General features: G+C 44.6%; 1 protein-coding gene across 2 annotated transcripts in view; it reads right to left on the reverse strand.

Moving 5' to 3' along the window:
• HMG20B (high mobility group 20B) overlaps positions 1-12140 on the reverse strand; it is a 448306-nt gene that overhangs the window by 330185 nt on the left and 105981 nt on the right. The window contains exon 6 of one of the 2 annotated variants that reach the window (XM_044306263.1): positions 3006-3125. The exons of the other annotated variant lie outside the window; for it this stretch is intronic. Within the exon in view, the coding sequence (XP_044162198.1) occupies positions 3006-3125 (120 nt within the window). The remainder of the gene's footprint in view (positions 1-3005; positions 3126-12140) is intronic. 2 annotated transcript variants of the gene reach the window in all.

A 12140-nucleotide genomic window follows, 5' to 3' on the forward strand; every position in this document is an offset into this window, starting at 1 on the left:
CACTTTAGGACAGTGCCACCAAATGCAGGACATGGTACCCCTCACCATTCCACATCTCCAACATAAGTCTGAGCAAGTCGGGTAGAAGGAATGCAAGACAGCTGGTGTCCTGTACCATCTGGACATGATCTTGAAGTTTTTTTCTTGCAAACCACAACTAAAAGAGGACTTATGGGACAGGATGAATGCTTTTATCCACTGTTCCTCAGATACATTTTTCCCCAGTTCCCTCTCCCAAGCCTTAACATATGGCAGAGAGGACGGAGGTCCTCCACTCTCCTGCAGCAGCCCATAGACCAGAGACACCAAATGAGTAGTTGGAGACTTCTGGAGACACAGAGATTCAAAGGCCATAAGGTTCCCAAATAGGTTGGAAATGGGCCCTAGAGAGGATATGAACTTCTTAATGCAAATATATTGGAACCAGGCCCCCCTGTCATTCTGCACAGGGAAAGAGTCTAGGGGACGTATTGCTGTTTTTAGTACTTAAGTCGTGTACTTTTATATTCTCCTCCCTACGCAGGCCCAACAGTGACTGTTGGCTCATTCCCATAGGAAAGCTGGGATTCTTGAATATGGGAGTCATGGGAGCCGGAAAGGTAGTGCATCCCAAGGGTACGGCGTATTTGTCCCAGACCTGCAGCATCCCTGCAGCACCCCCTGAGAAAAGGGAGGCAATTGGGTCTATGTGATTTAAAAGTCCACAGTAGATCCTGAACCGGGAAACCCATCTCTTGCCTCTCAAACTGACCCACCTCCTAGAGGAGATACTGTGGAACCAGTCCAACACATAGGAGAGGATCGACACTCTGTGGTACAGCTGCATATCTTGGACTCCTACCCCCCCCCCCTAATTTGGATTTAGTTAAAAAACGCATCCCCAATCTAGGAGATGAGCCGGCCCAGATGAAATCCAAGAACCGCGTTCTGAGGGACTTGAAGAAGGCACACAATACAGGGATGGGGATGGTTCTAAAGAGGTACAAAATTCTTGGCAGCATGTTCATCTTTAAAGTGTGCAATCTCCCAAACCACGACAGAGGAAGTCTCTGCCAGGACAGCAAGTCTTTCTTAATGTCCTCCAGCAGCGGAACAAAATTCCTCTAATACAGGTTGGCCAAGCGAGATGGGATGGCAGTCCCTAGGTATGACATGTAGTCCCGTTTCCATTGAAAAGAGAACAAAGCTCTTAAGGACGAGACTGTAGCAGGCGGTATGTTGACATTCAATATCTCGGACTTGTGGAGGTTTACTTTGAAATTGCTTAAGTCCCCGAAGAGCGAGAACTCTTTCAGGATGTTGGGGAGACCAACTACCAGATCGGAACAGTATATTAAAAAGGTCACCAGTGTAAATGGCTATTTTAGATTCTAATGCTCCGATGTTAAGTCCCTTAACGGAAGGATTGTCTCTTAGGGCCCTGGCCAAGAATTCCATGACTATAATATACAGTAGAGAGGATAGGGTGCACCCCTGCCTCGTATCCTTAAGAATTGGAAATGTGTCAGAAAGAGCCCCATTCACCCGCACTTGCGCTCAAGAATTGTGATATAAGGCAAGGATCCAGTGTGTTATATTGGGACCCAGACCGAAAGCCCCCAACGCCTCCTGCAAAAATACCCAATCTAACCGGTCAAAGTCTTTTAAGGCATCAACCGAGAGGGGGCATAGGGGGGATCCGGAAGAGGCGGCCCGCGCGATATGGGCTAAAGATCTAATAGTGTTGTCTCTTGCCTCCCGTCCAGGGACAAAGCCCACCTGATCTGCATGAATCAAGGACGGCATATGAACTTTCAACCTGTCGGCAAGTATTTGGGCATATATCTTCACGTCGATATTGATCAGTGATAATGGGCGGTAGTTATTACACACCAAAGGGTCCTTCCCCTGTTAGGGAAGCACACAAATATGATGTCAAAGCCTGGGCTGGGAAGCAAGAGCCATTTGTTATAGAATTGCACATATCGGTAAGGGGGTGAGATATATCGTCTAGGAATGTTTTTTAAAAGCGAGGGGTAAAGCCATCCGGACCCGGGCATTTACTAACCACTAATCTTTTACCAACCCCCTGAATCTCATGAAGGGAGAAATCCCTCTCTAAATCGTCCCTCTCTTCCGCCGATAGCTTAGGGCCTAGTAATTGTGACATATAATGCTTAATTTTCAGAACTTTCTGTTCCAGAGCCAAATCAGCGTACTTCACTTTCAAATTATAAATGCTTTCATAATAAGATTGAAACTCTTGCAGAATATCGGTAATTGGTAGAATGGACCTTGCCCCCACTCCTGCAATTAATTGAAGGGATGTAGGTGACTGGCTGTCTCGCCCGTAGCATTCTGGCTAAAAGTCTGCCACTTTTGTCCCCACGACCGTAGAAAAGCTTTCTAAGTTTATCCCCAGCCCCCAAGTAATTTTGATCTATATTTTTCCGTAGAGCAGATCCAGTATTAATGAGCTCATGGAACACCAGCAAAGAAGGGTCTTTTTTATGTTGTCGCTCCAGATCGGCTAATTTCCGCAGGAGTTCAGCAATCTCAGCAGAACGCATCTTCTTGAGCCTGGAGGTATGGGATATCAGTCTACCTCTAATTACGCATTTTAAAGCCTCCCATTTAATGATAGGACTAGAAGTATCTAGTTTATGTACCTCCACAAAGTCTGAGACGACAGTCTTGATATCCACCACACATATAGGGTCTCTAATTACATTATCATTAAGTTTCCAAGTCCCCCTCCCGCGAGAAGGGTCTCCTATGTTCAAAGTGACCCAAATCATAGAGTGATCTGAAAAAAGGATGGGTTCAATGCCATGCCCCCGGTTGGAAATCTAGCAAACCATGGGAAATAAAGATATAGTCAAGGCGGTGATAAGAGTTATGGGATAGGGAGGAGAACGTGAAGTCCTTATCAATAGGGTGGAGAATACGCCATACGTCGACCAAAAGTAAGGAGTGCAAGTGTCTTAAGAGTCCCCGGGCCACCCCAGGAGAGATAGAAGACCTACCTGTGGAAGTATCCAGTCTGGCATCTAGGGTAAGATTAATATCTCCGCCCATAATGATTGGTAGACCCTCCGCAAAGTCCTCCAGAGCTGTAAAAGACTCAGAAGCGAAAGTCAGCTGACCTGTATTAGGGAAGTAGACATTAGCAATCACAAGGGTTCTGAAGTATAAGGATAGTTTAAAGAATAGATATCTACCTAGACAGTCAGACACAGTATTCAGAATGGTGCAAGGAACATTTTTATGTATTGCAATAGACACCCCTCTGGATTTAGAGACATCGTAAGTGCTATGAGCCCATATCGGGAAATACTTGTTCTTATACGAAGGAACGTGTCCTGTCTTAAAATGTGTCTCTTGAAGGAGGGCAATACCCACCTTCTGCTTATGGAGGTTGTACAAAATTTGGTTCCTTTTGGCCGGTTCGTTTAGGCCATTCGTATTATACGAACATGTCTTGATAGAGGTCATAGCACTGTAAGCGAGTAAACAGATAGAGGTCATAGCACTGTAAGCGAGTAAACAGGCATGAGGAATGTATACCCAGGAATACGGAAGGGAGAAGGACACATAAGGGAAGACACAACAGACCAAGGGAGGTAAGACGAAGAGATAAACAGGAAAAACACCATAGTGAACCTATGGTATTGTGATGTAATTGCGCACAATCTAGCAACCAGTGAAGGGGGAGAAAATAACCCCCACCCGCCACCTAATGTAACCGTGGGAGAAAGGAAGCCCAATGCGCGCGAAGTCGTCCCCCCCCATCCCTGTGCTTGGAAAAATAAGCATAATACAGCATACTAACTTCGCTATCTAAAACCTCATATAATGAAAACCTGATCCCCCCTCATTACACTACAGAGGCCCTATCCATGAGGGCTCAAAGAAGTTAATAAAAGTTTCATCAAGGTAACCAAGACCTCTTAAGGAACCAGAACATGTTAAACTGTAAAGAACAGCCCTCAAACATTGGGACCCCGGTTCGGCTCTCCAGACATTGCAAACCAGGGCTTACTAACTCAGGCCAACAGAGTAGAGGGACATAAGTCACGGTGTCTTCTGCTTGGCGACACCTGAAACCACTGCTCCCTGGCCGGGAAAGGAATGGTCGGTCACTCGGGCAATGAGACCCTTGGCAGCGAGTAAGTCTCTAGAAATTTAGGTAAGTCCTCCGGATCCCTGAATGTCGCAGACCAGCCATCTTTCCTGGAATGAAGCTGGAATGAGTACCCCCATCTATAGATGATGTCCTTCTCTTTTAGAAGTGAAAGCAGAGGTCTCACCGCTCTGCGCAATTGTAGGAGCCCGTCTTGAGAGGTCAGGGAGGATTTTTATGGGAGAGCCCCCTACCTCCAGCTTGTCTGCTCGCCGAGAAGCGCTCAGAACGTCCTCCTTAATCTTGAAAAAATTTACGCGGCAGACAATATCTCTTGGTCTGGCCGCATCATTAGATCTGGGACTTAGTGCTCTGGGAACTCGGTCCAACTCGATGGGCATGGGGGTCGAATCCCCTAAGATGGAGCCAAACAGTGATTGTAACATGGTCTCCAGGTTAGCTGTATTAACCGACTCTCCAACCGTATGCGCAGGTTATTCCTACGGTGGCGATTCTCCATTTCATCTATATGGAACATCAAATGGAAAATGTGTTGCGTATGGGCCCTCAGAACCGCATGGTGATCTTCTAATTGACCATGGACAGCCTCTTGGACCTTCTCAGAGGCCTCCACACGGTTTCCTAGGTGTTTGATCTCCCCTTTGAGTGTCTCCATTTCGAAGCGTTAAGTCTGTTCTAGCCGGAAAACAGACCTTTCTAGGTCTTCTTTAGTGGAGAGGGCTAGTAATTGGAGGCGGAGATCCCATTCCCCTGTGGAGGTACCTGAATTCGGGCTTCCCAATTCCCTATCCGAGGGAGAGGAGCGTGTTCCACGGTCCACTGCAGGGAGAGGCGCTCCGGCGGCCATCTTAGGTGTAGCCGGCGGGCCTGTTGTGGACGGCTGGGAGCCTAAGAACTTCTGGATGCCGGCATTTTCAGGATGCTGGTCACTCTCAGGGGGACCTCTGATCGTTTTGCGACCCATCTGAAGAGGAGGTGAGTGGACTGGAGCACTATAATAGTGGGAGAGCTAATCCTCTATGCGTCCTATGCCGACATGAGCAAGCCACGCCCACAGGCAGTGTAGTATGGGCATGTATTGGTATATTCCTGAAATAGGCACTGAAGCCTGCTTGAGGCTTCGGTGTATTTCAGAGAAGTAACAGGTTCCCCGATCTCAGCCGGGGAATGCTGTTACCGGACCGGAAGCGAGCGACTTCCGCTTCCGGACTGATCAGATGCAACGGTCACATTTGACCACGGCATCTGAAGAGCAAAATATATATGATTAGCCTTATGGCTGATCGCATACATGTGCTGCGGGTCTCTGCAATTTAAAGGGAGTCTGTCATCACAGTTTTACCTTTTTAACCCTTCCCATAGCTTTCTAGCAGTATTACAGTTGATAAAAACGTTACCTTTATAAGCAATCGTAGACTTATAAAACTGGCAAAATTCATCTTAGTAGGATATGCAATTGAGGGCTCTCAAATGCCCAGGGGCAGCGTCAACCTCGTAGGTGGCCAGGCAGCTCTGCCTCATCATTGCTTCCCCCACCCAGTATTTCCCTCTGCCCGCCCATCTTCTTACTTCTTCTCTCGCTGAGATCCCCCTCCTGCGCATTGGGTCCGTCGGCCGGCGCATGCGCACTGCGATGTCCATTCCTGGTACGGCATCACAGTAATTAATGCGCATGCGCCGGCTAACTCAGGAGTCGAACATGACAGAACATGGGAGGTTGTCCTTATAGGCCTCTGTAGGAACAGGAAGCAAGAAAGTTCAAAAGGCCCCTCCCCACCCCCTATCTATTCACTAGACCAGAATTTTTCCCTAGGTTATATACCTAGCGATTCTAGATTCACAAAGTGTATATGAGAAAAACATTTATTAAATTTTATTTTTTTTTGGGGGGGGGGGGGGGGGGGATATATTGGTGCGGTCATGTTGGACTCCTGAAAAACAAATTACCAGGAAGACTAATTACCAATTTCCAGGACGTCCCCCATGACAGCACATGGGTGAAATATCCAAACACTTTGTACCTGTGCTTTTGAGGTACTCGGTCTCAAACCTGAATCAAACTCTTTTTGAAGAAAATCTAGAATATGTGAAATGGTAGGTGAGGAATCGTCTGGGTGTTCCGAAGAGAACCAGGAACCAAATTTTTCCCAAACTTTCCTGTATATGGCTGAAGTAACTGGTTTGTGACTATTTTGTAACATTGCAATTACTTTTTCCGAGAGACCTTGCATTTTCTGCATTTTCCTTTCAGTATTCAGGCCGTCAAATTCAAGGTTTTCAGATCTGGATGTTTTAGAGGGCCCTGAACCAGAAGATCCTGTCTCCTTGGGAGAACTAATGGCTCTTCTATGCACATTGCTCTGAGTAGCGAGTACCAGCCTCTTTTGGGCCAGGCCATAGTAATCAATAGAACCTTTGTCGTGCTCTCGACAATCTTCCTCAGTACAGAATAAGAGGGATTGGTGGGAAGGCATATGCGAAATCCATGTTCCAGGTTTGTGACTGTGTCCACTGCTAGAGGATTGTCTCTTGGATTTAGAGAGTAAACTGTTTGTGCGTTTACTCTGGTCGAAAAATCTGAGGCTGACTCCATTTGTGACATAACTCCTGGAATACTTCTTTGTTTGGCATCAACTCTCCAGGATAGACTCTTTTCCTGCTCAGGAAATCTGCAGTCGTGCTTTCTTTGCCCTTCAGATGTAAGGCTTAGACTGATGCCACGTTTTATTGTGCCCAGCGAAATATCTGATTTGACACCCTCTGCAGCAAGTGGTTCCTGGTTCCCCCTTGGTGTTTGAGGTAGTGATGTTATATGAGTAGATCCTTAGATGCTTTTTTTTTTTTTTTTTTTTTTACAACATTTTCAGTCTGTTTCAGAGTCTTCAGAACCGCTGTTAGCTCTTTTAAAGGGACACTGACAGGCCCAATAACCATAATTAGCTGTACATATGCATGCACAGGTCTTCTAATGTGCATTAAAAACATAAGTATAACCAACCCCTGTCCACATTATGAATACAGTAAACTCATGTTTTATAACCTGAAGTAAATCGCTTTTCTTTCTGCCCAAGGGGCGGAGTTTCAGCTCCACTTGTGCCCAGCCAGCATCAGCCCAACCGCCGTTTTGAAGCACTGCCCAGTTCATCAATATTCACTTCGCTGGGCGGCTTCTGCTGTCCCCGACCTTCCGAGATCCGGCGCATGCCCAATAGAAAGCTATGGTATTTTGTTTGGTTATAGGTAGACGGGATCTTTCTTTCAGTGAATCTAGAAGTGTACCCAAGAAAATCTTCCTGGTTTCCAACCGCAGATCTGATGTAAGTTGATAATCCATCCCAATTTTGTCAGCACGTACAGTGTTTATTGAAGATCTTTCAATATCTTCAGAGATTGGGCAGTTAATAAGAAATCGTCAAGGTATGGGATTATAATTATTTTGTAGCGTCTCAGGTGAGCCATCACTTCTAGCATCAGTTTAAAAATCCTTAGAGCTGCCGAGATTCCGAATGGCAGACAGTGAAATTGAAAACGATGTATGTGGCTGTTCACTTTTATTGCAAATCTCAGATATTTTTGAGGATGAGGATGAATAGGGATATGATAATACAATGCCTTGCTAAAGTATATACCCATCTTGAGTTTTTTCATATTTTGGTGCCTCACAACCTGGAATTAACATGGATTGTTGGAGAATTTGCATCATTTAATGTCCACAACTTTGAAGATGTTTTTTTATTTTTTTATTGTGAAGCAAAAAAGAAATAGGACAAAATAACAGAAAAGGTGCATAACTATTCACCCCCCTAAAGTCAATACTTTGTGGCAATCGTAGCTCCAAGTCGCTTTGGAGAAGTCTCTTTGAGCTTGCCACATCTTACCACTGTATGCATCCCTGATGAGTGGAATGCTGACAGAATGGATTCCATCTTGAACTTTGGATAGGAGATCCACTTGTTCAGGAATTTGAGGTTTATAATTGTCCTGAACGATCCATTTGTTTTGTTTTTTTACCAGGAACAGTTTGGAATAATGACCCTTGAAATGTTCATGCGAGGGTACCGGAACAATGGTGTTCATCTTGCACAGAGACTGAATATCCTGAAGAAGTTGGTTCTGTAGTGTGAGGACTGGTTATCTGAAAACGCTATGGGGGAGGAAACTTGAATTCCAGTTTGTAACCTTGCTGAATGGATCGGATTACCCAGGGATTTTTTGTAATGAAAACCCATTCCTGGGTGAAAAAGCAAAGTCTTCCTTCCACCGGGATGGCGTCATTGTTTACCGGGATTATTTGTGTTGTTCTGGTTGAGAAGGAAGCCTCTTCCTCTGCCTCCTTTTAGGTAGCTTCATCTGCCAGATTTTCCTTTCCCCTTATTCGATGAGTACTGAGGCTGTCTGTTTGCTCTCCGAAAGGGCTGACTTCATGGGCTTCTCTATTGGAAATCTCTCTTTCTAAAATGGTAACCAATACTGGCCCGAATACATAAGAACTGGAAAATGGTATCGCACATAACTTATTTTTGGAAGCTATGCCGCCCGTCCAGATCTGCAGCCACAAGACCCTAGCGGAATTTGATAGTGTTCCACTTTGTGCTGCAAAATGGATAGATTCTGCAGAATCATCACCCATGAAAGCTGTGGCAATTTTTAGCAAAGGCAGAGAATCTAGAATTACTTCTGTAGGTGTCTTGAGCTTTAATTGGTTTTCAAATTAATTGAGCCATAATCCCATAGCTCTAGCTATCGATATGGCGGCAATATTAGTATTGATTGTTGCCTCTGACCATTCCCAGACTCTTTTTAGGAGACCATCAGATTTTCGGTCCATGGGATCTTTCAATTGGGACGAGTCTTGAAATAGGATGGTCGTCATTTTTTACAACTTTTGCTACCTGGACATCCATTTTTGGAACTTCTTCCCATAATTTAGTGTCCTCAGGATTAAATAGAAGGCGACTTCTGAATTCTCGAGGAAAGGAAAGTTTATTTTCTCTATCATCCCAATCCTCCAGTATCATTTCTCTCAGATTGGAATTAACCGAAAACAGCTTCCTGTTCTTTGCCCTTAATCCTCCAAACATCTCGTCTTGAGTTGTTCTGGGTTGCTGAACCTCCTCCACCTCCATAGTTTCCCTTACCGCCGATAGTAACGAATCCAAATCTTTCAAGGAAAATAGGTATTTTTTCTGGTCTTCAGAAGAACCTGAGGGGAAGATCATCTCTTCTTCTTCTTCTAGCTCCCTGTCTGAATAATAAGTATTATCTCTCTGTTAGTCTGAATCCGATTCCAGCTGGATTCTAGGTTTCTTTGAAACTAGTGGAGGAGAAATCAAGCTAGAAACTGAAGCCTGTACTTCCTCTCTTATCATACACCTTATATCAGAGAGGAAGGACGGCTGTTCCTCCTGCAAAAGCTTTGCAATACAACAGGGCATAGCAATTTTTTGCATGATTCCTGTAATTTTCTAGCACAGGAAATACATTTCTTAGTTTTCTTCTTAGGTTCTGTCTGGGATATATGTCCCAAAACCTTTTCCCCCTAGGAAGAAACAAAGGAACGCTCCCTTAGTACTAATGAACATATGTAAACAGAATAAAGCAGGGCTTGGTAAAAACTTACATAGCCCTGAGCAGGGGTATCGCCAGCCATTTCAGGCTTGGTAGAAATCTGAGACTCCATTTGGAACAGCAGACAAGCCTAACTGCTTGCTGGTTCCTTTTATCTAAGGTCCGCCCCTGCTGTCGCTGCACTCCTTTCTTCTTGGGGATTCTATCACCTAGGAGAGAGTCGACCCCTCATGCAAGGCCCCCATCAAGGCCTCCAGCATGAAAGACTGGGCGCCGCCATCTTGGATCCTGGCGGAGCGGCATCACTTCCTGTACACGCAGCGTTCACTGGAAGTGACATCCACGCTATGCACCCGTGCTAAGAGGATGCGTGCTGCCGAACGCAGAGACCTCAGAGGCGAAGCGGGTTCGGCTCCCAGATACTGTAGCAGTGTAGGATAGAGGTAAGCTGGGAAGGCTAGGGAACCTCGCAAAGAGGTACTAGCAGGACCTTGAGGAAACTTGGAGGAATGGCTGGACACAACTTGACCCAGTTCGAGCTCTAGTAGCCTGTGGCTACTTCTATCTTCATTTCTTCACCCTAAAGAGGGCCTCTCTTGAAACTCCCTGTAGGGACAGGAAGAAAACTGAATAGGGGGTGGGAAGGGGCTTTTTAAACTCTTTACTGGAATACCCAGTGGTGTTAACAAATGCACTGGTGTTAACAAATACACTGCACTGGTGTTAACAAATGTGGCATAGATCTATGCAGAATGTGTCTTTTTGTTAAACCTAACAAAAAAGATCTTATTCTGCCCATACTGTTGCCAGTCTAATAAAAAAAATAAAAATGATTTAAGTTGTATACAGATGTGGAAATTGGGACATCAACATAATTCTAACATGTTTGGCTCTATACACCTCAACAATAGATTTGAAATGAAACAAACAAGATGTGCTTTAACTGCAGACTGTCAGCTTTAATTTGAGGGTATTTACATCGGTGTAGGAATTACAACAGTTTGCATATGTGCCTCCCACTTGTTAAGGGACCAAAAGTAATGGGATGTGTGTTATTCCCTCATTATCTCAATTACAATGAGCAGATAAAAGTTCCAGAGTTTATTTCAAGTGTACCATTTGCATTTGGAATCTGTTGCTGTCAACTCTCAAGATGAGATCCAAAGAGCTGTCACTGTCAGTGAAGCAAGCCATCATTAGGCTGAAAAAACGAAACAAACCCATCAGAAAGAAAGCAAAAACATTAGGTGTGGCCAAAACAACTGTTTGGAATATTCTTAAAAATAAGCAACACCAAAAGAACAGGAAGACCACGGAAAACAACTGTGGTGGATGACCGAATAATTCTTTCCCTGGTGAAGAAAACAGCCTTCACAACAGTTGGCCAGATCAAGAACACACTCCAAGAGGTAGGTGTATGTGTGTCAAAGTCAACAATTAAGAGAAGACGTCACCAGAGTGAATACAAAGGGTTCAGCACAAGATGTAAATCATTGGTAAGCCTCAAAAACATGAAGGCCAGATTAGAGTTTGCCAAACGACATCTAAAAAAGCATTCACAGTTCTGGAACAACATCCTATGGACAGATGAGACCAAGATCAACTTGTACCAGAGTGATGGGAAGAGAAGAGTATGGAGAAGGAAAGGAACTGCTCATGATCCTAAGCATACCACCTCATCAATGAAGCATGGTGGTGGTAGTGTCATGGCGTGGGTATGTATGACTGCCAATGTAACTGGTTCTCTTGTACTTATTGATGATATGACAGCTGACAAAAGCAGCAGGATGAATTCTGAAGTGTTTCGGGCAATATTATCTGCTCATATTCAGCCAAATGCTTCAGAACTCATTAGACGGCGCTTCACAGTGCAGATGGACAATGACCCATAGAATACTGCAAAAGCAACTAAAAAGAGTTTATAAGGGAAAAAAGTGGAATGTTATGCAATGGCCAAGTCAATCACCGGACCTGAATCCGATTGAGCATGAATTTCACTTGCTGAAGACAAAACTGAAGGGAAAATGCCCCAAGAACAAAGGCAGTTGCAGTAGAGGCCTGGCAGAGCATCATCAGGGATGAAACCCAGCGTCTGGTGATGTCTATGCGTTCCAGACTTCAGGCTGTAATTGACTGCAAAGGATTTGCAACCAAGTATTAAAAAGTGAAAGTTTGATTTAGGATTATTCTGTCCCCTTAAAAAGTGGGAAGCACATATGCAAACTGTTGTAATTCCTACACCGTTCACCTGATTTGGATGTAAATACCCTCAAATTAAAGCTACAGTCTGCATTAAAGCACATCTTGTTCGTTTTATTTCAAATGCATTGTGGTGGTGTTTAGAGCCAAAAATGTTAGAATTCTGTTGATGTCCCAATATTTATGGACCTGGCTGTGTGTATATACAGTTGCAAGAAAAAGTATGTGAACCCTTTGGAATGATATGGAT

The sequence above is a fragment of the Bufo gargarizans genome, chromosome 1 (genome assembly GCF_014858855.1).
Source record: "Bufo gargarizans isolate SCDJY-AF-19 chromosome 1, ASM1485885v1, whole genome shotgun sequence".
NCBI classification, from domain to species: domain Eukaryota; kingdom Metazoa; phylum Chordata; class Amphibia; order Anura; family Bufonidae; genus Bufo; species Bufo gargarizans.